Raw genomic sequence first — 24,659 nt, 5'->3', positions numbered from 1 at the left:
GAAGAATCAAGGTTGAAAGAAAGATACGGGAGGCCAGTTAATCTATAGCTAATGTTGAAGATATTTGTTGGTTCGTGTATTGTGGTGAGTTTTTTGTTGACAAAATTTAAAAGGCCAGCAAAATACTAGATAACGAAACAAATACTTCATTTGATTTTGTGTATTGGGTGTGGCGAACTTTCAGAAATTTGTTAGGAAGCAAATTGCTTAATACAGGTCAAATAACCTCATGAGAAAAAAAGAAAAAAAAAAGAAAAAAAAAAAAACTAAAAAGGTCAATATTTAGCTATTCAAGCTACGTTGATTATTTACCAGTATAATGGAGGTTGGAGAGGGCTATTAGTAATAATCTATATAATAAATTAATATACATTAGAGTGATGATTTTCAATCAAGAAATTGTTATTAGATGTAGAAACTAGCTGTTTATACTTTGAAATTACGAAACACAAATATGTTTCCATATTGCAAATAGATGTCGCTTTTATATGAATACAATGTCTATCACAACTTAGTTAGTTAAAGTATGATCTGTTTTGTTCAAAATTCAAACCATGCATAGTCTTCTACTTATCAAAATTAGAACAACAAATGGCTTATAATAACATGAACACTTTCTGGTTATATAACAAACATAATTAGCAAACAATATTAAGACTAATATGAAGTTCCGTTCTCACAATATTGTTACACCACCCCCCAAAAATGGACACAAAACTCACTATAAATCCCATGCACACTCACTGCAACATTCCACCACAAAACTCAACGTTAAATACGTAATTCCTTTTATCGATCGTTTTCCACAAAACAAAGGAGAGAGATGGGGATTTCGAAGACGGTTGTTTGGTGTGTCGTTGCCATGCTCGCGTGCTCTCTGTTGGTGGGTCCCACAATGGGGAAGTCAATCGGGTATGGACCGATAAGCAAGGGTGGTCCCTCTTGCCAAGGCAAAGCGTGTGTTCCTCCACCAACCAACAAGTACAACAGAGGGTGTCTGAAGGCCAACAATTGTCGTTCTCCACCTGCTCAAAAACCCAAAGCCCATAATCAACCCGAAGATCAGCAATAGATTGCCCCAAAATCACCTATTTTATATCAAATCTATCTTTATTATCTAATAAGAGTTTTTTTTTTTTTTTTTTTTTTTTTTTTTGTGGAAGAGATATTTTTCTACAAAGAAACTAAAAATAAGAATGCATATGTAATTCTTTTGCTATTTAGTAATAACTTATGATAAGTATTTTGATGTATTTATATCGTATTGTTGATTTATAATTTAAATTAATTATGATCCCAATTTTAATTGTCAGTTTTAGTTAAAGAGGAAAACGTTGAAAAAGAACTATAAAAATATAACTCTTAAAATCTTTTGTACCATTTTTTTTTAATCAGAACTTTTGCACCATTTTTTTTAATCAGAACTTTTGTACCATTCACAAGAACGTCAAATATGTTTTGTTAATTGTGTTTCCACATTGTTGTCCAATACTAATTAAACGTATGTGGATATTGCGACACTAAAATAGTCAAACAAGGTGACATTAATTTTGTGAAACGGTACATATCTTTTGGATGAAACGTATGTCCAAATGTGAAGTGATTTAACACCCGGAAGTAAAGTGAGATCTTGCGACTTTCCCTCTTGTATATACAAGTCTTTAATTTTTGTTTTTGGTCAAGTACTTGTCATTGAACTACATTTATCAGTACAATAGATGCGACGATAACAAAACATATAAACGGTTTATATTTCCAATACATGTCAAAAAGCACATAAATTGTTCATTTGGAACGAAGCTTCCGCAAATAGCTTCACCAACTGTCTCTTATTGAAAAAATAGTGCAAAAGATAAATTCTAGCTCAATCAACCTAGACAATGCAATCCTGCACAGGTATATCTGGTCTAATTATAACACGTACAAAATCTACAAAACAATTCAACCTCTCTTAATGCCAATTTTTTTCCTTTTGGAGAAAAATTACAAAGAATCCGCAAAGGTATTTGGCCGCCAATCCCCCTTTTGCGCGCTGAGAATCCCTTCTTGGTTCTTCGAAAATGTCAGCCGAACCTCCCAATGCAGAGACTTCAACAAATTCTCGACCTCACTGATCGCCCGCGACTCGTCCCGCACTATCAATTTCCCTCCCGGCCTCACAATCCTATCCACTTCAGCCAAAACCGGACCGAGCTTGCACCTAAAAAAATCATCAATCAATGTGACGATAATTCTGTGTTATAAGCAAAAAAATAAATAAATAAATAAATAATTTACCTCTTGCTCTTTTGCAATTTGGAGAAAAGATGATCAGCATGAAGCACATCATATGTTCTTGGGTAGGTACTGAAGGATTCACACCAATCATGGTAAATCCCGAAAAGACCTCTCTCGTATATGATTGGAAGCGTGTCCGGAGAGTCCACATTAACCACATTCATCACCCAAATCTTCATGTCCTTCATCGCCGCTGCAAATCTACGCACAACATGGTAATCAATTACTATCGAGATTATACATAGAGCATACAAAAATAAATACTCCTTTGTTAATTACCCTCCATAAACAGCTCTCATGTCCATGACATTCCTGACATTGTCCCAGCTGATCCCCAAGTGGGTGAGGTAAGACGTGCTCACGACTCGCTTCCAATGCTCGTAATCGGCCGCAAAATCCTGCGAGGCTGGCTTCCCGTATATCCCGTTCTGCGAGTCGTTCAGCCAATACGGAGGTTTCGTCATCCTTGCCGGCCAAGTCACCGGCCACTCGGTTCCCCTCTCCGCCGGATTCTCCGGGACCCGGTGCATGCATGTCTGCAGAGGTACGTACCTATTATACCCCAACCAAAAAAAAAAAAAAATTCATTAGCAAAAATTTTGCTCACATAATTCCAATGAAAAAAAAGGTAAAATTAATGAAGAGAAAAATACCAGGCGGCGTTGGCGTCGTCGTCGTCTTTGCACATAGGAGGCTGCTTTGTCTTTCTGCGTTCGTAGCAGTCGTTGTTGGTCGGCTTTCTGTAAATGGCTGCTCCGATCGAGTTCAGCTTGTCCCTCTGGATCGCCACAACCTCCCAGCACATTGACTTCGTCAGTGAAGACATTGCTACAACAAAACAAACAACATATTGTATTGTAGTACGTTCAATCAAAATGGACCTCCTTTCTTTTTTTAATAAAAAAATGAAGTGAGATATATAAACCTTTCCAAATCTCCACATCCTCTTCTAGCTTCTGGTACACGGGAGTGGCTGACCATACAAAATACCCTCCTGGCCTCAAAACTCTATTCAGCTCCAAAAGCAGCAACCCACCTAAACAGAGTCTTAATGTTAAAAAGAGTATTATCAAGAAAGAAAAAAAGAAAAAGAAAAAAAAAAGTACCCTCGGCGTGCCATGGGACGCGGCAGCGGGCGCAGTGGAGGAGGTCGAAGACACGGGACGGGAAAGGGAGGCGCTGCGAGCCCATAACGGCCGAGATGGCTGGGATTCCTCTCTCTAGTGCAAACTGGACTTGGGCCTCGTGCTCGTCTTTCGGGGCAAAAGACATCGTCAACACGTCCCTATCAAACAAATAACCCCCGAAACTCGCCACCCCGCAACCCACGTCCAATATCACCCTCGTCCTCTTCCCCCACCCGATCTCCCTCACCGACTGCACCCAAAAAAAAAAAAAAAAAATCCATAAATAATATGGTGTCACACATTTGATTTCTTTTTTTGAAATTCTTTTTGGTTTTTTAAGGGGTACCTTTTGAAGAAAATCAATGTAGTGGAGAGCGCCGTGGATGAACTGGGTCCCGCCCCCGGGGAAGGTGAGGAACTCGCCGCTCACCTTCACCCAATTCTGATGCCCTTTCACCTCCGCCAACAACGTGTGCGGCACGTTGTGGTACCATATCTAACACATTAATTTACGTCGTCGTCGCGTATTAAAAATAAAATGAAATTATGTAAAATGAATTTGAAATTAGTATTACCTTGTCGCGGCTGGCGGGCCAGGGGATGGGGCGCTTGTAGCCGTCGGGGTAGGGGACGAGGCAAGTGGGCGGGTCTTGTGGGCAGTGACGCTCGCGGTGCTCGAAGTGGCCGGTGGACCGGAGCTTCTTGATGGCTTTCTCGTTGTCGAGGCACGGGATGTAGTCGGGTCCCGCGGTGGCGTTGCAGAGCTGCCACGTGTAGCTGCCGTACTCTTGGTGGGCGGCGCCGGACTCGTCTTTCCTCCGCTCCTTCTCGTTCTCCGACTGGTCCGCCTGAGTCGACCACGTCTTCTTCGACTCCCTCGACTCCTTCGGAATCTCCCCCGAGTACGCCGTGTCCGAACCCGCCGCCGGAGAATTCGTTACCTCCGACGAACCCTCTTCCTTGGGTCTCTTGTCTTCTTCTTGGCCGTTGTCTGTGGTGGTGCTGGTGGTGGTCTGATCGCCATCTTCTTGCTTTATCGTGTCCGTCGAAGAAGAAGAGGTCTCTTGATCGTTGCTCTCGTCTTCTTTCCTTTGCTCTCTATTCAGTTCTTGATCTTCCTCGATCACCTTCTGATCGAGGATGGGAATGGCGTTTTCCTCGTTGGGCGACGCTGGGGTTTGATCTTCTTTGTTGTTCGCCTCGTCGGGGATATCTCCGGGGTTGTCCTCGAAAGCCGATGACGATGACGATGACGTGGTAGCTTCTGGTTTTGAGGACAGTTCTTGATGATCATGAGACTCCTGTGAAGATTCGCGGGTGGATATCTGCGGGATGGGAACGCCGGAGTTCGACGTCAGAAACCATCCGCCGAGGAGGCAGAGTCCGACGAAGACGACCATCGTCGCCGTCGACGCGTATGAGGACGACGGTCTCTTGATCGTCCGAGACTTGTTTCCCGAAGCCATGATGATTGATTGTGGGTCTGTGCGAGAGAGAGAGAGAAGGAGATTGTAATGACGATATGGAAGTGGGTGATGAGAGAGAGAGAGAGAGAGAGAGAGAGAGAGAAAGGGAATGAGAAAGATTCAAAGCGAGAGACTGGCTGGGAGATCCTACGCAGTCGGAAAAGGGAAATTGCTTGGTCTGTTTTATTACAAGAAAGGAAACTCCCATGAATGACACGCGTTTTTAACGATTCTAGTTTCTATTTTTTTTTTCTTATTTGTTTTAGCATTAATGGTAAATATACGTCCATATATAATAAAAAAAGGAAAAAAAAAAAGATAAATATATGTCAAATAGATTTTAGCGAAAATGAATTATGCTCCCTTCAATTATAATTGTAAATTACCCAAAATTAACATGTGTAAATTGCTAGAGACAATCATCATGTAAAATTTTATCTGATCGATGAAATAACGTCACTAAACATGATTAAATTTTAAACATGCTTGAAATATTGTTTAGATTGCAAATTATCCTATATATCACTAATTTCATAATATTTCTCACTTTTTAACAAAAGACTAATTTGGTCCAAAATGCTATCATATATGTCAACAATGTTAACATCTATATGTCAACATTGTTGACATATATGTCAACATTGTTGATATATCGATGTTATTTTGGGTCAAATTAGTCTTTTGGTAAAAAGTAGGAAAATGTTATGAAATTGGTGATAAATGAGGCAATTTTGATATAAGATTTTTCTTGTGGTAATTTTTTATGAACTACTTTTTGTATTTTATTATAAGAATAATGTACTTAAAACTTTTACTGCGAAAATAACGTGTTTTTTTAAGTTATATACATATATTTTTCTTGATATTTCATTTATAAGCAAAATAATTGTTTATTATTTGAAAATTACTATATTTGAAAATATTTAAAATAATCGCTACATTATTAATGCTGCACCTTAAACCGTTGTTTTCGTGATTTTCCCTTAATTATTTGTTTATTGTGGGCTTTGAGCTGTAGGCGCAAGCCCAGATTGAGGTGTCTTTGGTGTAAGAACGACATGTCGTGTAGAACCCTGAAACGATGTCTTTCTATCATCTCCTAGAATCAGCGAGCGAGCTGGAAAAATAAATCGATCAATCTCTCGCTGTCAGAGATTTCGCTTCAGTTAGTGAAGCTCAACGAAGACTATGCTCTCTCGCTTCTTTCGAAGCTCGACGAAGAGGAATCGAAGAAATATCTAAAAAAACTAACCAATCCAAGCAACAAATCGCCATGAGGAAGCGAGATTTGGCCATCCTCATGCTTTCGGCTTTCGCAATCTTCTTCTCTCTCCAGGTTCTTTCTCTGAAAACCGTTAATCTTGGCCGCTTTCGATTCTCTCTCGTCTCTGCGCTTTTTCCCTGATTCAATGGCATTTCTTCGCTGTCCGATGCTCAGCATGAAGGCGATTTCTCCTTCAGAGAAGCTTGGATGCACCTTTCCGACGAATATCCGATCAAATTCGAAGGCGATCGTCTTCCTCCTCCGATCGTCGCCGATCTCAATGGCGATGGAAAGAAAGAAGTCCTCGTCGCCACTCACGACGCCAAAATTCAGGTTCTTTTGCTGTCGTTGTTGTTGCTGAAACTTTAGGTCTTTGCAAGTCAATGTCTTAACGATTGTGAATGGTGTACACGAGGTTTGTGATTCTGAATTCAATTAATATAATTTTCATGAAGAGTATCTTTGCAAGGTGTAAGGTTTTCGTTTTAGGAATCTATTGAGGACTCTGGAGCTTTACTGCCAAAATCCAGTTTTTTTTAGTGCTCTTCAATGTTTTGGTCTTGGGTTTTTTCTTATATAATAAGGCGTGCAATCTCTTCACTGTTGAAATTCTTCGGAATACAGCCGATCCTTTGGTTCTAGGTGTATAATTTCAATGATGAAATAGGGTGAGAAACATGCAACAGGTTTTGGAGCCTCATAATAGGCATGTGGACGAAGGATTCAGCAACGCTCGTGTGATGTCAGAAGTGAGCCTTTTGCCGGATAAAGTCCGGGTCTCGAGTGGGAGACGGCCCGTGGCCATGGCAGCTGGGGTAATCGAACGCCCCAAGCCGGGAAAGGCCGCGAAGCAAGTCCTGGTTGTCGTCACATCTGGATGGTCCGTAATGTGTTTCGATTCCAATCTACAGAAGCTGTGGGAACAGAACTTGCAGGTTTGAGCTGCTCAAGGATTTTCAGTGGTTGTATATAGTTGATCTTTTCAGATAAATACTCAGTTTTCTCGTTACAGGAACATTTTCCACACCACACACACCATAGGGAGATAGCCATCTCGATTAGCAATTACACACTAAAGCATGGTGATACAGGACTTGTGATTGTTGGTGGAAGGATGGAAGTACAGCCTCATGTATGTGGTTTGTCGTTTTGATGGTTTACGAGATGCAAGTTCCGCTATACTATTCATATATACATTGCCCAGCATATCAACCACTAGGAAATAAATACCATGTTACTATTTTTAGATTCTCCTGGATCCTTTTGAAGAGATTGAGGAAGACCTAGGTGCCGAACAGCATAAGAAAAATGATACTGCACAAGAGGTATGGCTACTTTTATTTCCTCCTTTTTATATATTATATTAACAGTAATGAATAACGATTGTTTGGGAGGCAGATTCTGCTATTCGGATTTTTTGTATCCGTTTATTACACAAATCAGCATATTATTCTCAGACTTACTACGATAACACTTACGTGGGTAGTACTGTCGAATTCATAGGAAACAGCATACAATTTCTAGATATAAGGAGACAATTTTCAATCTTTATGATGAGCCGATTCTAACACAACGTAGAAGTATGTTAGCTCTATGATGTAAAGCATCAGCTGATTCTTCCATTGCAAAGTTCCAATGTGCTCCCTCAAAATGTCAGTAAACTTTAAATAAAACTATGAAATATGATCCATGTTCTGTTCTCAAGATAACATACTCACTTTTAAAGTTTGCTGATGCAACTTTTATCGGACTCTTGTCAAACATAATTTCTTGGCTTCAAAACTTCTTTTGTGCTCCTAGATCTATTACAATTAAAGATTTCCTTCTCATTGTGTAAGTTTTCTCTTCCTCGTAATATATAGAAACTTATTTAGAACGTGGCTCCTTTATGCTTCAGCGTTTGAATGTTGATTCTCATGTCATTAAACGCCTTTTTTCTCTTGATTCCTTATGCAGACAACTGAAAAATCAAAAACTGTGGACTCACGGCATTTCAAATTCTATGCATTTGCTGGTGGCAATGGGGTGATCAGATGGGAAGGAAGCAATGAAGTAAGTCTTTTGTAATTGAAGTTTATCGATTCGAAACAATTCCATGTTGAATCTCAACATTTCAGACCCTAGGAAAGCATTTTCTAGATGATCGATCACTTAAGCAATGGATATTGTAATTGATCACGCATGAATTTTTGTTTATTCCTTGAATTTATGACAGGCATTATCTAAACTCTATGTGAAGTTTCTTGTCGAGAAATTGATTTCTGACTGATGGTATAAAGATTTAGCTCATCCACGAATCAATATGCTGACAGCTTTATGGAATCAGAAGCTGTAGCATAAATATTTATGTACAGCCATACAGTCTCTTACTGAACTTGCTTTTCTGTAGATTCAATGATGTACAAGATAGCTAGATAATCACAAAACTTAAGTTTCCCAAAAGAACCATGTTTCTGACTGTTTTGCTTGGAACCTTCAGCATATAAAAAACTCTCAAAACCATTTCATTCGTGTATGAGCCTATAAAATTAGTGATTGTATTCATAATAATTTGATGCACAGAATGTTGTCGTTGTGCTTGACTCTGGAAAGTGTTGCTGCATTTTCAAAATCTTCACATCTCTTTTTTTATTTTTTAGCATACTGAAGAACATAAATCAGAAGCCTCGCGAATGATTCCACAACATAACTACAAGCTCGATGCTCAAGCTTTGAATAGCCGTCATCCAGGAGAGGTGCGTGTTGACAGTAGAAAATAAAAGCAATTCCCTAAACCACGTGTTGCTTTTACATAATATGTGGTGCATAACACACCAATAATTTTTTATCAATCAATTCTCAAGAACCCATGGTTGATTTCGAGTTGGAGGTTTGCATGTCTTCCCAGAAATAAGTTTTGAGGACATTGTTTTTTATTTATTTTTTTATTTTTTTATATGCTCCGACATGCAGAGACATATCCAGCTCTAGAATTTAGCTTCTACACCAACATAATTTTAGCGTTGATTTGTTTTGAAGCCTTTGGATGTCTTTTTCCAGATTTAAAATCCTAGTATTAAAATAAGATAACCGTTTCTAGATCAGCTCCATGAAATACCTTGGGTTGTAGTTTGAGTGCAGGGATTTCAGGGAGTCGATTCTAGGAGTCATGCCACATCACTGGGTATGTAACATTATGATATGAACTTCCCATTTCATTTCATTTTTACCCTTTCTCGTTGCAGCAAGCAAATTGTTACATTTTATTATTTATTCAGGATAGGAGAGAGGATACGTTGTTGAAGCTAGCGCATTTTAGGCGGCATAAAAGGAAAACTTCGAAAAAAATGCCTGGAAAGAGTGTCACTCTACCTATTCACAAGCCCGAGGAAAACCATCCCCCAGGGAAGGATTCAACCAAGAAAATTCCAAACTTGATCGGTAAAGTAACAGAGCGTGCTGGTTCATCAAAACTTAAGAAGGTGAGATTTTTCAAGGATGAAGGTCTTACAACATCACGAATATGCCTTCTCATACTCCATTTTCGTTTGTCGCAGCCAATGCCTTATGTTCCCACAATAACAAACTACACTCAGCTGTGGTGGCTCCCTAATGTCGTTGTAGCTCATCTCAAGGAAGGTATTGAAGCAGTCCATTTGGCTACCGGCCGCACTCTTTGTAAGGTAAGCAGAATTCTCCAATGCAAAAATTGCTGCTAAATCTAAGAGTTGCTCTAGTAGTCAGACCCTAGGTTTATTTCTAAGAGCCCTTGGTTCAAGCCCTTCTAAAGGTACCAACCAAGCGATTGCTAGTTCCAGTTCCCAAATGTCGTGGGGTCAAGCGGGAACCTAGAGACTAAACCCTAGTTTTTAAATGCTGCCAACTGCATGATAATGAACTTGATAGTTAGTGTAAATTCTATATTTTAATGAATGCCACAAAAATAATCTTGGAGATGATTCTCAAAGCCTTCGTATAGGATTTATGTAATTTTCTTTAAATATATTTGTCTTTCCAGCTTCACCTTCAAGAAGGTGGCCTCCATGCTGATGTTAATGGTGATGGAGTGTTAGATCATGTTCAAGTAAGTACCTTCTCGCCTGAAATCTCATACAAGACTTCAAATCTTACAACCCAATAAAATGAACATAAGTAGATAGTGGCTTTTTGGAGTAACATGATACATTTTGGAAAGTTACTTCACAGTCTCATATATCCATTTTAGATATATTTAAAGCGCTGAAATCATACAAACCGTCATTTAATTTTCCCTTCCAGGCTGTAGGAGGCAACGGTGCGGAGCAGACGGTCGTGAGCGGGTCCATGGAAGTCCTCCGTCCTTGCTGGGCCGTGGCAACGTCCGGCGTCCCCGTTCGAGAACAGCTCTTCAACGCCTCCATATGCCACCACTCCCAGTTCAACCTGTTCCAGCATTCCGAATTCAGCCGACACTTTGGCCGTTCCCACGATCTCGCCTCTCTTGAGGTCGCCACTCCCATCCTCGTCCCCAGAAGCGATGGCCACAAGCATCGCAAGGGCAGCCACGGAGACATCGTCTTCCTGACAAATCGCGGGGAGGTATATATACTCTCTCTCTCTCTCTCTCTCTCTCTCAATTATCGTTGCGACAAGGGGTTGGTCTAGTGGCAAGGGCGATTCTTGGGACCTTGTACGTCCACGGTTCGATTCCCCCTGGATGCAACAATTGGGGCCACTGGGGTAGTCTCTCGGTCGATAATGCCAGTGCCTCGTGGACTTTAGTCGGGTGTACCCGGACACCATGATTATAAAAAAAAAGAACCTAGGGACAAATCCCTAAAGAAAAAACGATCAATAGTACAAGACATACGGGAATTCAGAGAGACCATAAATTCTTCTTGCGTAGAAGGCCAAAAAAGCTTCGACGAAAAACTAAGTGATGACATGCGGGTCCCGGTTTCGCAGGTGACATCGTACGCCCCGGGGTTGCACGGGCACGACGCGGTGTGGCAGTGGCACCTGTCGACGGGGGCGACGTGGTCGAACCTGCCGTCCCCGTCGGGCATGATGGAGGCGGGGAGCACGGTCCCGACCCTGAAGGCGTTTGCGCTGCGGGCCCACGACGGGAGAGAGGTGGTGTTGGCGGCCGGGGAGCAAGAGGCGGCGGTGATATCCCCCAGAGGGAGCGTGCTGGCGGTGGTGGACCTCCCGGCGGCCCCGACCCACGCCCTAATCACCGAGGACTTCTCGAACGACGGCCTCGCCGACATCATCCTCGTCACCTCCAACGGGGTCTACGGCTTCGTCCAGACCCGCCAGCCTGGCGCCATCTTCTTCAGCACGCTCCTCGCCTGCCTCATCCTCGTCATGGCTGTCATCTTCCTCACCCAACACCTCAACTCCGGCAACCAAAAGCCTCGCAATTTTCGCTGATATCTATTCAATCACATGTAGACTTCTTTCTTGAGTAGACTTTTTTTCTTTTTCCTTGTAAAAAATTATATATAGATACGAGTCAGTCTTAGCGACCATCAAGCTGATGATGATTATTATTTTTATTATGGTGGCGTGGAAAGGCCCAAAGCGATTGGTCGAATGATCTTCAACTTGTTGGGTGCAGATAATCATGCAAATCAAGTACAATAATTGGAGGGAAGGAAAAGAACAGAAGCGCTAAGAAAGAAAGATGAGAGTAAAATTGCCAGGAAATTAGCCTAAAAGATGAGACACGTGCGATGCTTTTTTCACGTTCCACCCAGTTGATGCACCGATTTGTGAAACCCACCAACTTGCCAAGAAAAGTAGAGACAAGCAAATTGTGATGAGTTTTGTTATGTAAAGGTATAACCTTAATTTTGGTTTCTTCGTTGAAGGCGTGAAGAGTACATTAACTTGTGTCTGAAAGCCACAACACAGAGAAGCAATACGTGCTTTGGATTCTTTCTCGTTAATCAATGATAAAGTGGGTAAATAATTCAAAAACACAGAAATATAATTAGGGAAAATGGCCTATAATGGGGATAAGTGTGTACTTGATAGGGACTCGAACTGAATCCAGTCATCCTACAACCTAGACAATCATGTCTCCTAATGACTTAATTCTTTTGTGGCACCGACTCTTCTTCCTTGTCTTTTTTTTTTTTACTTTTCAACTTTCCTCGAAAGGTTCACAAATTCGATTCTAGACAACATAGAGCTTTAATGAAAGAGAGATTAAACACCTTTTCTTTATGAACATTGTATACATCCCCCTTAATTCATAAGTTGTGGAGCTCCAATTTTATTGGTCGGTTTCTCTTTCTCCTAGAATTGTGGGAATATCTAAGATGAAAATTGAGCTGTTTCAGCGTTTGGCCTACATGACTCAGTATTGGCAAACGAAGATATATATTTTTTATTATTATTGTATAGATATACTATTTTTAAACAAGTGCGCAACATTACGTTATAGACACGACAAATAGGAAAAGAGATTAGACTTTAGTTTTATTGAAGCTGTGCATGATGATTGTGTTTGTGTTGATAATCTGTAAGTAGTGGTTTTTATGCAATTTAGAGTGTGAGTATATTTTTTTATTTTTTATAGAATCGGACTACAGTACAATGGATAAGAACCGTACATTAATTAAAGGTGGATTGGATTGTAGAGAAGACTTTTTGATTTAAATTTGTTCGATACCCGAAAAATAATTATAAAATAATGGATTTTATAGAGAAAAGCTCACACACCACGTTATGGAAAGAAAAGAGATTCACGTACATGGAAAGAAAAGAAAACGGGAGACAAACTTTAGAAACAGACAGCAAAAGTTTGTTCATGCTCAGTTTGCTTTTAAAACGGCATTAATAAACATATGGATTCTCTATCTCTCTATCTCTCTCTGGATTATATATAAGCTTTTCAATATAATCGTTTTGTCGACCAAAAGAAATCTCTGGGGATATAAAGCCTGACTGAGATATTCATATAAACCAAAGAGAATATAAGCGCTGACCCCATTTGAAGAGACGATTCATGAGACAAAAACAAGCTTTGGGTTCCAAAATATCATAATGTGGCCTTAAAAGCCACATCTGATATAACATCTAATTTGCAGCTTTCCTTTAGCCAACACAGTCTAACATTTACACAACACACATATACAATATGTGTATACAGTATATATTTATTTTCAACGCGGTTCTTACTTCTTAAACAGGATTATTGAAAGAGTGAAAGTAAGTCATTTCTTCACCTTCAAAGCAAAAGCCTTTTTTGCAGTTAGGTCTTTTTTGGGACCACATTAAAACGATGACCACAAGTTAAAGAAAGAAAGAAAGAAAGACAATATAATAATAAATAAATAAAAAATCACTCCATTTTTGTTTTTATGTAATTTGGTTGTGCATTAAACTCAATTTTAACTTCTGGGCTCACCCTAGTCCCTCCAATCTGATAACGTTAACAACCCTACAATTGCCCTAACATGTATCATTCATAATAACCCCAAAGAGAGACACTATTATAGTACAATACTGCTACACCAACTACAAACAAATCAATGCACACAACACAACACCACACATCGCTTCTTTTGAATGGTTCTTCTTCAGAGAGAGAGAGAGAGACTTTCTGAATATGCGTGGCGTTTTATACATGGATATATGCATTTCTATTTTTTTTTTCTCATTGCGTGTGGGTTTCCTTTTCTTTTTTAGCAAAAACTGTTGACCATTACTAATTGTTTTGTTGTATACTATATTATTATTATTGGAATTTTCCAAAAAAAAAGACTCTTTTTCTCTAAGCCTTCTCTCATTCCCTCACACAAAATCAGGCAAAAGATGCGTAGCTATAGCTAGTCTGAGACAGATCTCAAGCTTTGTAGAGATTATATTTCTTGGTGATGTACACAGTGAATCTGAATGGAAAGCTGAAATTGTAGAGGGAGTGTTCACTGTTCAGGTGGGTATTTCACCTCTCTCACGCTTTTATAATAATTTGTGTACATTTTTTCTTACTATAAACATAGAGTTTTAGTTTTATATAGATGTATATATTTCTGTATTTTGGATGTGAAACCTGTGGAATCTGCTTGTCTATGCTTATAGGGGTTTTCTTAGTTAGTTTAGTACTAGGAGTAGGAATTAACAACTCGTCTATCTATATATCAAGGGTATAGCCATAATAAATAGACTATATTCGAGAGGACGATTATGTATAGTGAATTGTTCATATTTTTTTCTTTTGTGGTACCCTTTTTCTTCTGGGAAATTGGTCATAAAGTGAATTGTTCTATAATCAAAACCAATTAAAGAGCAACATATCCGGAGACTTGTACGTTACGGACTTCGAAATTCAATTAGAAGTTTTTTTTTTTTTTTTTAAGGAATATTAATTCGTTCCTCTTTGCTAATTGTGTAAGAAAATGAATATTTTCGTAAATTATTCCTCTTTGTGCTGCTCAAGAAAAACATGAGAATCCGAGAAAAGTGGATTTTTGTTAATATATTATTAGAAGAGAACAGATAGATCAGAAGGTCGTCATTTACGTTTGCTTAATCATCATCTGCTGATTTTGTAAAGTAATAAGCAAATTCCCCTACCAAAAAATAAATTGCGCATTGGGAATGGTAATCCAAATACATTACATTTAGTCAATTCGACCTTCGCTATTTAGAAATAGTATTGATAATGCACATATACACATTCATAAAACAAAACATTATTGTAATTTGTATTTTTTTTTCTGAAAAAAGAGCGTAAAAAAAAAAAAAAAAAAACAGCTGCATCGCATAGCATGGTAACACTATATGCTGCAGTAACAAATTTGCTTTGTCTTTAAGCCCTAAACTTGTGGTGGAGGCAATTTCTACCTAACCTTTTGCCATCCAATTTAATATATAATAGTATAATTATTTTTAGCATGTAAAACTATCGCCTATTGTATGATGAGATAAGTGATATTTAGCATGTATAACTATCGCCTACTGTATGTCTAACCTTATGGGAAAAATATATTTGGAGCTTCATAATTAAATTTAATTCATTGGACTACGTTCATAGAGCTTGTACTAAACTATAAAGTTTTTTTTAACTCCTCGGTCGAGTTCGTCAATGATTTCTGGGTTATGAAATTAATAGTTATAAAATTTCAAAGTTTAGTTGATATATTTAAAATTATTAGATTAAAAATCTATAATTATTTTCTTAGCTAACCCTTTCTAAAATTGGTTAGCTAAACCTTTCTACCAGAGATTTGTTCAACAGATATTTATGTTTCCTTTTTTCTGTACAACAGTTTTTTTTTTTTATTAATGTCGTTAAGATTAGATATATTATAAAACAAAACAAAAGATAATTTTCAAGCTAACAAGAAGTTACAATTAAAGAATATCTAAGAAAAATAAGGTTTCTTTAATTTTTGACATATTTGAGCTTTTAATTTTCTTCGAAATATTGAACCATGTTTGAATTTTAAATATTTGATTGCATTAAGATGTAAATATATATATATATATATATATATTTTAAAATCTGTAAATATAATATATATACACATATCAATGAAAAAAATACTGATCTTGTTTGTGGTGCATAAAATACTATGCACTTAGATATATATTAATAAATGTTACTTTTTTTAATAGGGAATAAATTTTTCTTGTTTACATTATTATAGACATGCTCGTGTAAATATTTGAGTGAAATAAAATAATTCATTGAAGTATTGATATTGGAATGCGACAAAATGAGTAGCTTTTGATTTGTGGGGGACTATCAAATCTATGATGTGCTTAGACTGCGAGAAAATGAAAATTAATTAATTTGTCACATGTTGCACACTTGCACTTGCACTTGCATTGCATCCATATATGTAGACAGTATATGGATTACAGTATAAGTATATGTCAGTATACAAATATAAATATTTAATTTACAAAAGGCGCAGTGGAATTGATAAGACAACAATAAAGACCCATGCTATCACATGCCACCTAACATTGTTGCTTACACGAAAACCTATGTTCTTCTACTTCTGTTTTATCTGTATCTTTCTCCTTCTTGGGATCATTTAATTCGACGAATTTACAACTTTGAGTCGATTTATACGCATGTTGTACTGTTACTGTTAGAATGAACAATTGAATCCAAAATAGCAAACACTTTTGAGGTTGTAAATAACTTGCATTTCATCACATGATTTACTTGGGAACAAAAAAATCTAATCTATACTTAATTACATTTGCAACTTTAACTTCCAAAATTACGGATTCAATCTCTGTACGAGATTCTTGTAGTATTTATTCATATTGATTAATTATATAAAAACAAAAGTACTTATTGTACAAATCCATATATCTTCAATTATATCTGAGTTCTCCTTAATATATATACTGTTGAAATATATATCACAGCACTATAATACTTGACTTAAGATTTTTAAGATTAATGGTACTTTAAAATAATAATGATAAAATGAGATATATAGAAAAAAGAAGGCTAGTATAAAGAGTACAATGTATTGACACTGAGAAGTAACTAATCTTCTTTGATGATAAATCTTATGCCTAGTGGTAAGTTATAATTACAAATAATAATAATTTTTTTATTATTGATTTATAACATTTGATGTTAGAACATACATAAATTTAAGATTCATTTGTCAAATTTTAAATAGAATATGGGTCAAAATATTATGACACATGCCTTGAGAGTCAATAACTTATCAGGCTTTTTTTATCTTTCCGAATTAAATATATACCAATATAAACATATGTTGATATGTCTATGCTAGCATATCATTTTTCATTAAAGTCCTCATTCTGGTCACGGAAATGATTAACTATTTCCTTGGCCTGCAAAACTTTACGGATTTCTTTCAAAATAGGGGATAAAAAACCTAAATCATCATACTCTCAATCTCAAAACTGTATCTTCTCCTCTTTTACGCAAAAATAAATAATAATAAATAAAAACCCTCTCCTCTTTTTTATCATTCTGCTAAGACCTCAATTATTTATAATAAAGAATCTAAACGAGCGCAGTACAACTGACATGAACTACGAGTGTTACTATAAATAGTAGAAACTTCGCTTCCTTTGGAAGGTCTTCACAAACACAAGTACAGACCCATAAAAAAGGAAAATTATCCTTTTTGTAAGGAAAATGAAAAGAAAGAAAGATGATCATACGAACAAGAACCCTCATACAAAGTTACAAACTACTGATCGATTAAAAAAAAAAAAAACACTACTGCTCGGTTCTGGTCAAAACACGTAATTTCTTGGAATTGTAATGGATTTATTTGAGGAAGATCACTATTTTATCCACTCTACCTTGAGAAAATATATTCAGTATTTTCCAAAAATATATTTGCAAGTAGGAAAATTGATCACATATATTATTTTAATATAAAAATTAGTTCACGGCAATGTCTCGAAACTACATGCATATATACAGACATCTAGAACAAATCTACTTGGCAGAAAATTTAAATATAATATATGTGTGTGTCTGTTAGAATGAATATTTTTATTACTCTAATCATTATTAAGTTGTTTTGATTATTTAATATGCAAAGTAGTAGTGACTATGATATTAATCATCTATACATATAGTTGGTCTGCATGATCTAGAGATATGTTTGCCATGTATGATAAAAGCTTTCAGTTTTCCATTCAAATTCATATATATATATATATATATATATATATATATATATATGTGTGTGTGTGTATATATATATGTGTATATTATATACACAAAGTAGTGATTATGATATTAATCATCTATAGATATAGTTGGGTCTGCATGATCTAGAGATACGTTTTGCTTGTATGATAAAAGTTTTCAGTTTTCCATTCAAATTCATATATATATATATATATATATATATATATATATATATATATATTACATTATATATCTATGTATTACATTATATATATGTATTACATCATATATATATATAAGGAGTAGTTAAGTCGAAGCACATTCTGAGTATTAGATGCGTTTCTCAATCATTTACGTAAATATAAATAGTTGAATTTCCGCAGATCATGCCAGAAAAAACAAAATATAAGCAAAAATGGAAAAATAATATGGATCACTGAATACTTATTATAGATAACAACGTTGATATTATTTCATGATAAGATAGTCAAATTTCAAATCGAACTCCTCTTCCTTAAGTTAACAATAACATGGAACACCTTTTGTACTTGTAATTTTAAACTTGACCACAAGGTTTTTGCCCATCAGTTGATGTGCAAGTATAACTAGCTGGCGTAATTTCAACCATAAACCATGTGTGAGTGCAATTAATAATATTAATGAGAGAGTAATGTCTACGCATGGGCTAGCTAGCTATAAACACGCCATATATATTAATTAGAGACTATATAGGAAGCCATTTTGATATTAGCTATTGGGAAATGAGAGAGACCCATAATTACAAAGCCATTAATGAATGTAAAATTAGGAATCATGCCTTGTGTCAGATCGTTTCTATCATTACGATATTTCTGAGTTCAATTTATTTACATTATATATGCTCGCCATTTTATATATTATTGGCTTGCTAGAACATATAAACATGAATATAAACTAAGTGTTTTAATGCGCATGTTTATTAAGAAATTGAAATTCTTGTTTCCTTGAAGACCTGTCCAATGATTCAAAGTTCAAACAAATCAAAGGTCACATCTTTGCATGATTTTCGCTGAAAAATGATGTAATGATATATATATATATATATATATATATATATATATATATATATATATATATACTTCTTTCAGAAGTCATGTCAAGAGAGAAAAATTAGATAGAAATAAATTTCTATAAGTTATTTCGGAATGGATGTGTATGTTCATTTTTTTTAAGTAATAATATCAAGTAATTTGTGTTTTTAATTGAACCATTGTAGAACGTGTATTGCGTTTCATAATAGTTATTATTATTAACCCGGCACACAAACGGATTAACGGGCAAAAAAGCAGCTTCGAAATTCAAAACTACTAGCATAACAATATTTATTATATATGAAAAATCACACATGAAGACCATGACATTAATTTCCAAGGCTCAAGAAAATAAAGAAGAGAATTCAAGAGACTAAGACATATCGAACGTATTAATCGATGAATAATGATATAAAGATCATCTCTTTAAACTTTTTAGTCTCCACTTCCAATTCCAAGCAAACACAATATGTCATGATCTAATATATATCAAATAACCCTTCCTCTTAATCATATGATATAACATCAAATATTCCCTCTCATTCATTTCTCTCTCCCTCTCAAAATAACCCTCTCATTAAACCCCCACTATCGTCTCCCTTCCTCCCCTAAAATCAAATCTCTCAAATCAAAAGTTCCCTTCTTCTACAAGTACACAACAAAAAACATCCTCTAAGAATAAAAAAAAAAACAAAAAACAGAAAAAGGTCATCATGATTCATTATCATACTATATCTAGCTCTAGCTTAACAACCTTGATTAGAGAAGATGATCAAACTAATTAATGAACAAGTGTGAACGATCATCATCATTAACAATAATATATATATTCAACGACTTTTCTTTACCTCTGGAAATTCCCTAAGACCTCGGCGGAAGGAAGAACTGCGTGCCGGCGATCGTGTAGGCGTTGATCGGCTGAGGCACCGCGGCCGATTGGTAAAGCGCCGACGGGTCAAACTGCTGATGCTGATGTGGCGGTGGCGGTTGAGCCGCGGTGTGATGGCTCGACGTGGCGATGAGGTCGAGAGGCTGAGCCCCGCCGGAAGAGGTGTCTCCGCCGGCGATATTGGCGGAGCTATAGTTAGCGGATTGATTGATATCTGGGCCGTGGTCTAATAAGATGCCTTTGAACACGTGGCCTCCGATGTTCACGGCCGTCTGGTACGCGTACTGGTCTTCCGCGCTGTCCACCGAGCTCACCCTCACGCACCGGAACACCGCGCTTGAGCTCACCTCCGCCGGAAAGTTCCCCACTTCAAACCCTAATTCAACCCACAAGAACAAGATACATATAATTTTCCTATTGTGTTGTATAACAAGGTAGAAGAAGAAAAAAGTAGACGAAAAACCCTGATCCGTAAGATCTATAAAAACGTGTGAATAATACTTTTATCAGTTGAGTATCACAAATCAAAAAAGGATGATGATAATAATAATAAGAAGAAGAAGAAGAAGAAGAAAGAAAGAAAGAATAAGAGAAAAAAAAAATGGAAGGAAAAGAAGCCGATCACCCATAATAATGATAGTAACATCTTACTATATATTTTTATAATTAGGTCATATTTTTCAAAGAATTTTCTTGACACGCTATCCATGTATATATTTATAATATATACATATTGATAACAATTGAAAGAAAAAAAAAACCTTTCACACACACAGAGAGAAAGTGAAAGGGATGCGAAATGTCAATACATGTGTGTGTACATATATATATCATATAAACATTGATATGCAGATGCACGGAGAGAGAGAGAGAATGGAGAGAGAGAGTATATACACACATACATACATAGATATATATATATATATACCTTGTGCTGATGAGGAAGAAGGAAGGCGGGGAGTGATGGCGGAGGATGAATTATCCCGGTGACGCTTGGCGGCGGTGGTGACGTGGTGGTGGTCGTGATTAGAAGTGGTGGCGGCGGCCTGAAGGAGGTGCTGCCTCTCGCGGCGCTTGGAGGCGGGGACCCACGTGCTCTTCACGTGCGTGGCGCATTCCAATCCCCGGCTCTTGCAACAGGTGCGGCACCTCATGTGGGGGCAGTCCTTCTTCGCCTGGTTGCCGCAGTCCTGACAGCTCACGCCTCCTGCCGACCCCGACGAAGACCTCGCCGCCGCGCCGGAATATAACCCTCCGCCTTGCTGCTCCTCCGCCTGCTGCCGGTACACCACCTGAGGCTGCGCCTGCCACAGATCGAAGTTCGACGCCGACGATAGCGCCTTGTACGGCTGCTGCGTCCAGAACACTCCTCCGCCGCCTTGCTCCTGATGCTCCGGTGACGTCTGCGGTGGTCGTCCCGTGGAGGAGGACGATCCCGCTCCTCCGCCGCCGCCGCCTAGTGAGAAGAAGCCTGCCATGACGATGACGATGAAGTTGTTGTTGTTGTTGTCGTGTGATCTACTGTGTCAGTACAACACTTGAATTGCTGTTGTTGTTTCTTCTGGTTATTCTCCAAATCCATAACCCTTTCTTGATTCTCTCTCTGATCTTTGATTGCTTTCCAGATTGATTTCAAGAGAGAGAGAGAGAGAGAGAGGAGGGGGTTTTAGTTTTTTTTTTTTTTTTTTGGGTTTGTGGCAGCGTTAATCACGCTTTTTTGATCGAATACATACGCACCGATTTTTTTTTTCTTCGTGGCCTGTGTGTGTACTTGTTCTTCTACGACAAGCAGCTAATACTAAGTGATCTCTTTTCCTCTTTCTTTTGTTTTGTTTCTTCTGAAATTGAAAATGAAACCAGAAGCATTATTTATTCAACAGAAGAAACACCACTTTTTCCCTCTAATGACTTGCCCTTTATTTACTTCTATTCTTCTCTCTCTCTCTCTCTCTCTCTCTCTCTCTCTCTCTCTCTCTCTCTTCTGTCTTTCTCTCTCTATCTCTCTCTGCAACTGCAACGCGCCGCCATGCTTCTTTCTCTCTCTCTCTCTCTCTCTGTGTCCACTGCGCCGTTGCCCCCAAATTAAGTCTCTCTCTGTCTCTCTCTCGAAGTCTCTAATTCTACACTCTCTCTCTCTCTCTTATTATATATCTAACTTCAGATATATATCAGTCTCCCTTTTGGGTTTTTGGTTATGTGGATTTGGGGGAGAGTGAGAAGTGGAGTGAGTGAAAGAGAGGGGGAGAGAGAGAGAGAGAGATTGTGTGTCGTTTCATATTATTTCATCGTCTTTATTTTCTTCTCTCTCTCTTATATTCTCAAATCCATCGACCGGTTCTCCGATCTCCTTGCGTTATAATCTAACGGTCATGATTATGACACGTGTCGTAAAACTAGCTTTTCCCTTTCGCTTCCCTCTTCATCTCCTTTGTACCGGAAAACCCGCTACTTTTATCTGGCCCTCCCTTTAATGACCTCTCTCCCTTGTTCGTCTATTTATCTATTTATTTATTTCTTTGGTCAAGAAAAAAGAAAAATTATTTATTTGTTTGTTCTTTTATACCAATATTTATACCTTATTTGTTTTTCCTCAACTTCAACTGTAAGGTATCACTTTAATTATCCTCTTTTTTTCTTTCTTTTTTAAGAGAATGGACAATTCAAACACTAATGACAAATTTTAACTCGGGGTATAATTGGTTATTTTATTTTTAATTGGAGGTCGTGGGTTCAATTTTCACTGACAATAAAATTATCTTTAAAAAAATTAATAACAAATTTAACCTCGAATTTTGTGTGATCTATGTTCCGATCATGAAAGTTTTCACGCAATATCCTTTTATCCAATTCTAGATTTGAATCATTGTTGTCTTAAAGTCTTATTTTATTTTGTTTAGGGATATAAGATATTTATATTATTGATTTTCATACTCTTATCTATTGAAAATTTTGGGCAACTTTTACGCACAAAAAAAAAACAAATTTACACTCATGAAAGAAAAATCATATTGCATGTCGTCTTCCTTAGCAACTTAATTTGCTTCACTTCACACGAATTCTAATCACTTTTAAATTTTATAATTAAATCAAAAATAATATTAAATAGTGATAGTATCATGCATATAACTGGAAATGTCTAATTTAGAGTGTATCGCATTATAACGAAACTCAATTTGCTCTCAAATTGAGTTCAACAGATTCAGTTTCTTGCCCCTACGCGCCGAAGCCGCTACAATAGTACTGTTCGGGCTATGTTTGACATGCAAGTTCGGTTGGCAAAACATTTGGGATTCAATCGTACTCTCTCATAATCACAAATTATATTAATAAGAGTGATGTGCCGATCACATAATTGGGTAAAATCCTACACATTATCCATTCTCTATCCTCTTCACTATTCTTGATTTATGTTTTATTCGTAGAAAATGTAATATTTTGGCTCATAATTTAACTATAGTCATGGATTATGATCATTTGTCACTATTCTCGATGATAGTCAGAAATCGAAACTCACTGATCTTCTTGATGGAGTCTGTCTAGAAGACCAAACTCATGACCAGTCATTGTCTTGACGACCCACACAGGTTTACTCTCGCCGGTCTAGATCTCAGGCCGATTATTGCCTCGACGATCCACCGTCTTAATACCCACTATCCTTTAATATGAATGCCTCGAGGGTATACATTACTTTGAATTTTTTTTTTTTTTATCTTTCGCGTGGACAATCCTTTTTTCTCGGCAGTCTCTGTCAACCCTAGCCACTTCTATGACCATGTATACAAGAAATAACAAATCAGCTTCACATTCCACATTGTGACAACTGTAACGCCCATGTTGTTCATTGATCTTCATCGACTACAAATAATGAAGATCATATTGTGGTAAAAGGCGAGCTCATAATACAGTTCATGAACGTTAATCTATTTGCTTTAGCTAAGATAATTTACAAAAGTAATTATCAAAATTAAATAGCTATAACTAGTACGCTATATTCCATTTTCAATTTTTTTTTTTTTGTTAATTTAAGTACATTATCCTTGTTACGGACACGTGTAACGCAGTTTTCAAATTCCATTTTTCTAACACAGCCAAAAATATATTCATGTCGAAAGGAAAGGACTCTACTATATAGTTTATTGATGTAGAGAGATTCGGGCAGTGAAAAAGAGGAGTATTTCATCGAACTTCCAAAAAATAATCATGCCTTTTGTGTAGTTTGTGGTCACAGAGGGGAACAAAGCGCCACCTCCTCGTACTTTAATTTTTATATATATTTTTTATATTTAAAAATTAATTTAAGCTTTATTAATCCGAGTATTTAAGTAGCAAATGGGGGACCAACTGTGTCGTTAATTTCTTAATTGACGTGCAATATTCTAGGAAAAAAAAAACACTTAACCTGTATAAGCAGTTGACTATTGGATCTAAAGGTTACTTTGGTCATTTACACAAATTCTTTTATTTTCCAAATATTGATGCCTATAAATGTTGGTTATAAATGTAGTTCTTCGCTCCGCCGGCCTGCTGTATCGGCGAATAAGAGTTATTAACGGATTTGAGAGGCCGTACATTTATTAGGCCATGGTGTTTTCTTTAAACAATTTATTCTTATTTTATATAGTTAACACGCCAATTAGATTAAATATTATATAAACAAAAATAATAAATCAAAAGATTTTAATACTAATTTTGGATACATGTTCATTTACCAATGTCCACTTAAACTTGTATACAATTTCCATAAATTAAATAAAAGTATAATATTATGTATAGTAAATATAGTGAATATTCTCATGATATTAATAAATATTTGATGTATCCTTTTTCATCACTATTAATAACAATTTATAACCTAAAATTTTTTATTTAGTTAAATATGACACGTCTTTATGGCATTTAGTTTGCTTTCTCAAGAAAATTTATTAATAAAGGCAATAAGAGAATAATATTTG

At 36.8% G+C, this 24,659-nt stretch overlaps 3 protein-coding genes across 4 annotated transcripts; 1 reads left to right on the top strand and 2 right to left on the bottom strand.

Moving 5' to 3' along the window:
• Positions 1 to 1,768: 1,768 nt before the first annotated feature.
• Positions 1,769 to 4,965, bottom strand: LOC149399643 (S-adenosyl-L-methionine-dependent methyltransferases superfamily protein). Its single transcript, XM_089612872.1, has 7 exons — positions 3,980 to 4,965; positions 3,384 to 3,900; positions 3,203 to 3,313; positions 2,931 to 3,105; positions 2,557 to 2,829; positions 2,278 to 2,478; positions 1,769 to 2,200 (listed from the first exon to the last, which is right to left on the bottom strand). Exons 1-7 carry the CDS (start codon positions 4,868 to 4,870, stop codon positions 1,984 to 1,986), a joined length of 2,385 nt encoding a protein of 794 aa, XP_089468998.1. The 5' UTR covers positions 4,871 to 4,965; the 3' UTR covers positions 1,769 to 1,983.
• A 987-nt stretch (positions 4,966 to 5,952) lies between these two features.
• Positions 5,953 to 12,078, top strand: LOC149399642 (FG-GAP repeat-containing protein). 2 transcript variants are annotated; one of them, XM_089612874.1, is made up of 14 exons: positions 5,953 to 6,206; positions 6,309 to 6,467; positions 6,821 to 7,069; positions 7,147 to 7,266; positions 7,382 to 7,459; positions 8,091 to 8,186; positions 8,774 to 8,869; positions 9,244 to 9,297; positions 9,392 to 9,595; positions 9,671 to 9,796; positions 10,132 to 10,197; positions 10,392 to 10,691; positions 11,058 to 11,542; positions 11,713 to 12,078. In XM_089612874.1, exons 1-13 carry the CDS (start codon positions 6,144 to 6,146, stop codon positions 11,523 to 11,525), a joined length of 2,079 nt encoding a protein of 692 aa, XP_089469000.1. In that variant the 5' UTR covers positions 5,953 to 6,143; the 3' UTR covers positions 11,526 to 11,542; positions 11,713 to 12,078. The 2 variants fall into 2 exon arrangements, with proteins under 2 accessions (XP_089469000.1, XP_089468999.1); XM_089612873.1 differs by lacking the exon at positions 11,713 to 12,078 and having other exon boundaries at positions 11,058 to 11,691.
• Positions 12,079 to 18,959: 6,881 nt separating this feature from the next.
• Positions 18,960 to 22,191, bottom strand: STY1 (Lateral root primordium (LRP) protein-like protein). Its single transcript, XM_089613837.1, has 2 exons — positions 20,636 to 22,191; positions 18,960 to 20,083 (listed from the first exon to the last, which is right to left on the bottom strand). The coding sequence occupies exons 1-2, from the start codon at positions 21,183 to 21,185 to the stop codon at positions 19,680 to 19,682; spliced, it is 954 nt and encodes a 317-aa protein (XP_089469963.1). The 5' UTR covers positions 21,186 to 22,191; the 3' UTR covers positions 18,960 to 19,679.
• Between the last annotated feature and the right edge of the window lie 2,468 nt (positions 22,192 to 24,659).

Source organism: Urtica dioica, chromosome 4, assembly GCF_054948205.1.
Source record: "Urtica dioica subsp. dioica isolate 48M chromosome 4, U.dioica_male_clone48M_v1_H2, whole genome shotgun sequence".
NCBI classification, from domain to species: Eukaryota; Viridiplantae; Streptophyta; class Magnoliopsida; order Rosales; family Urticaceae; genus Urtica; species Urtica dioica.
This window is presented reverse-complemented; position numbering and strand designations above follow the sequence as displayed.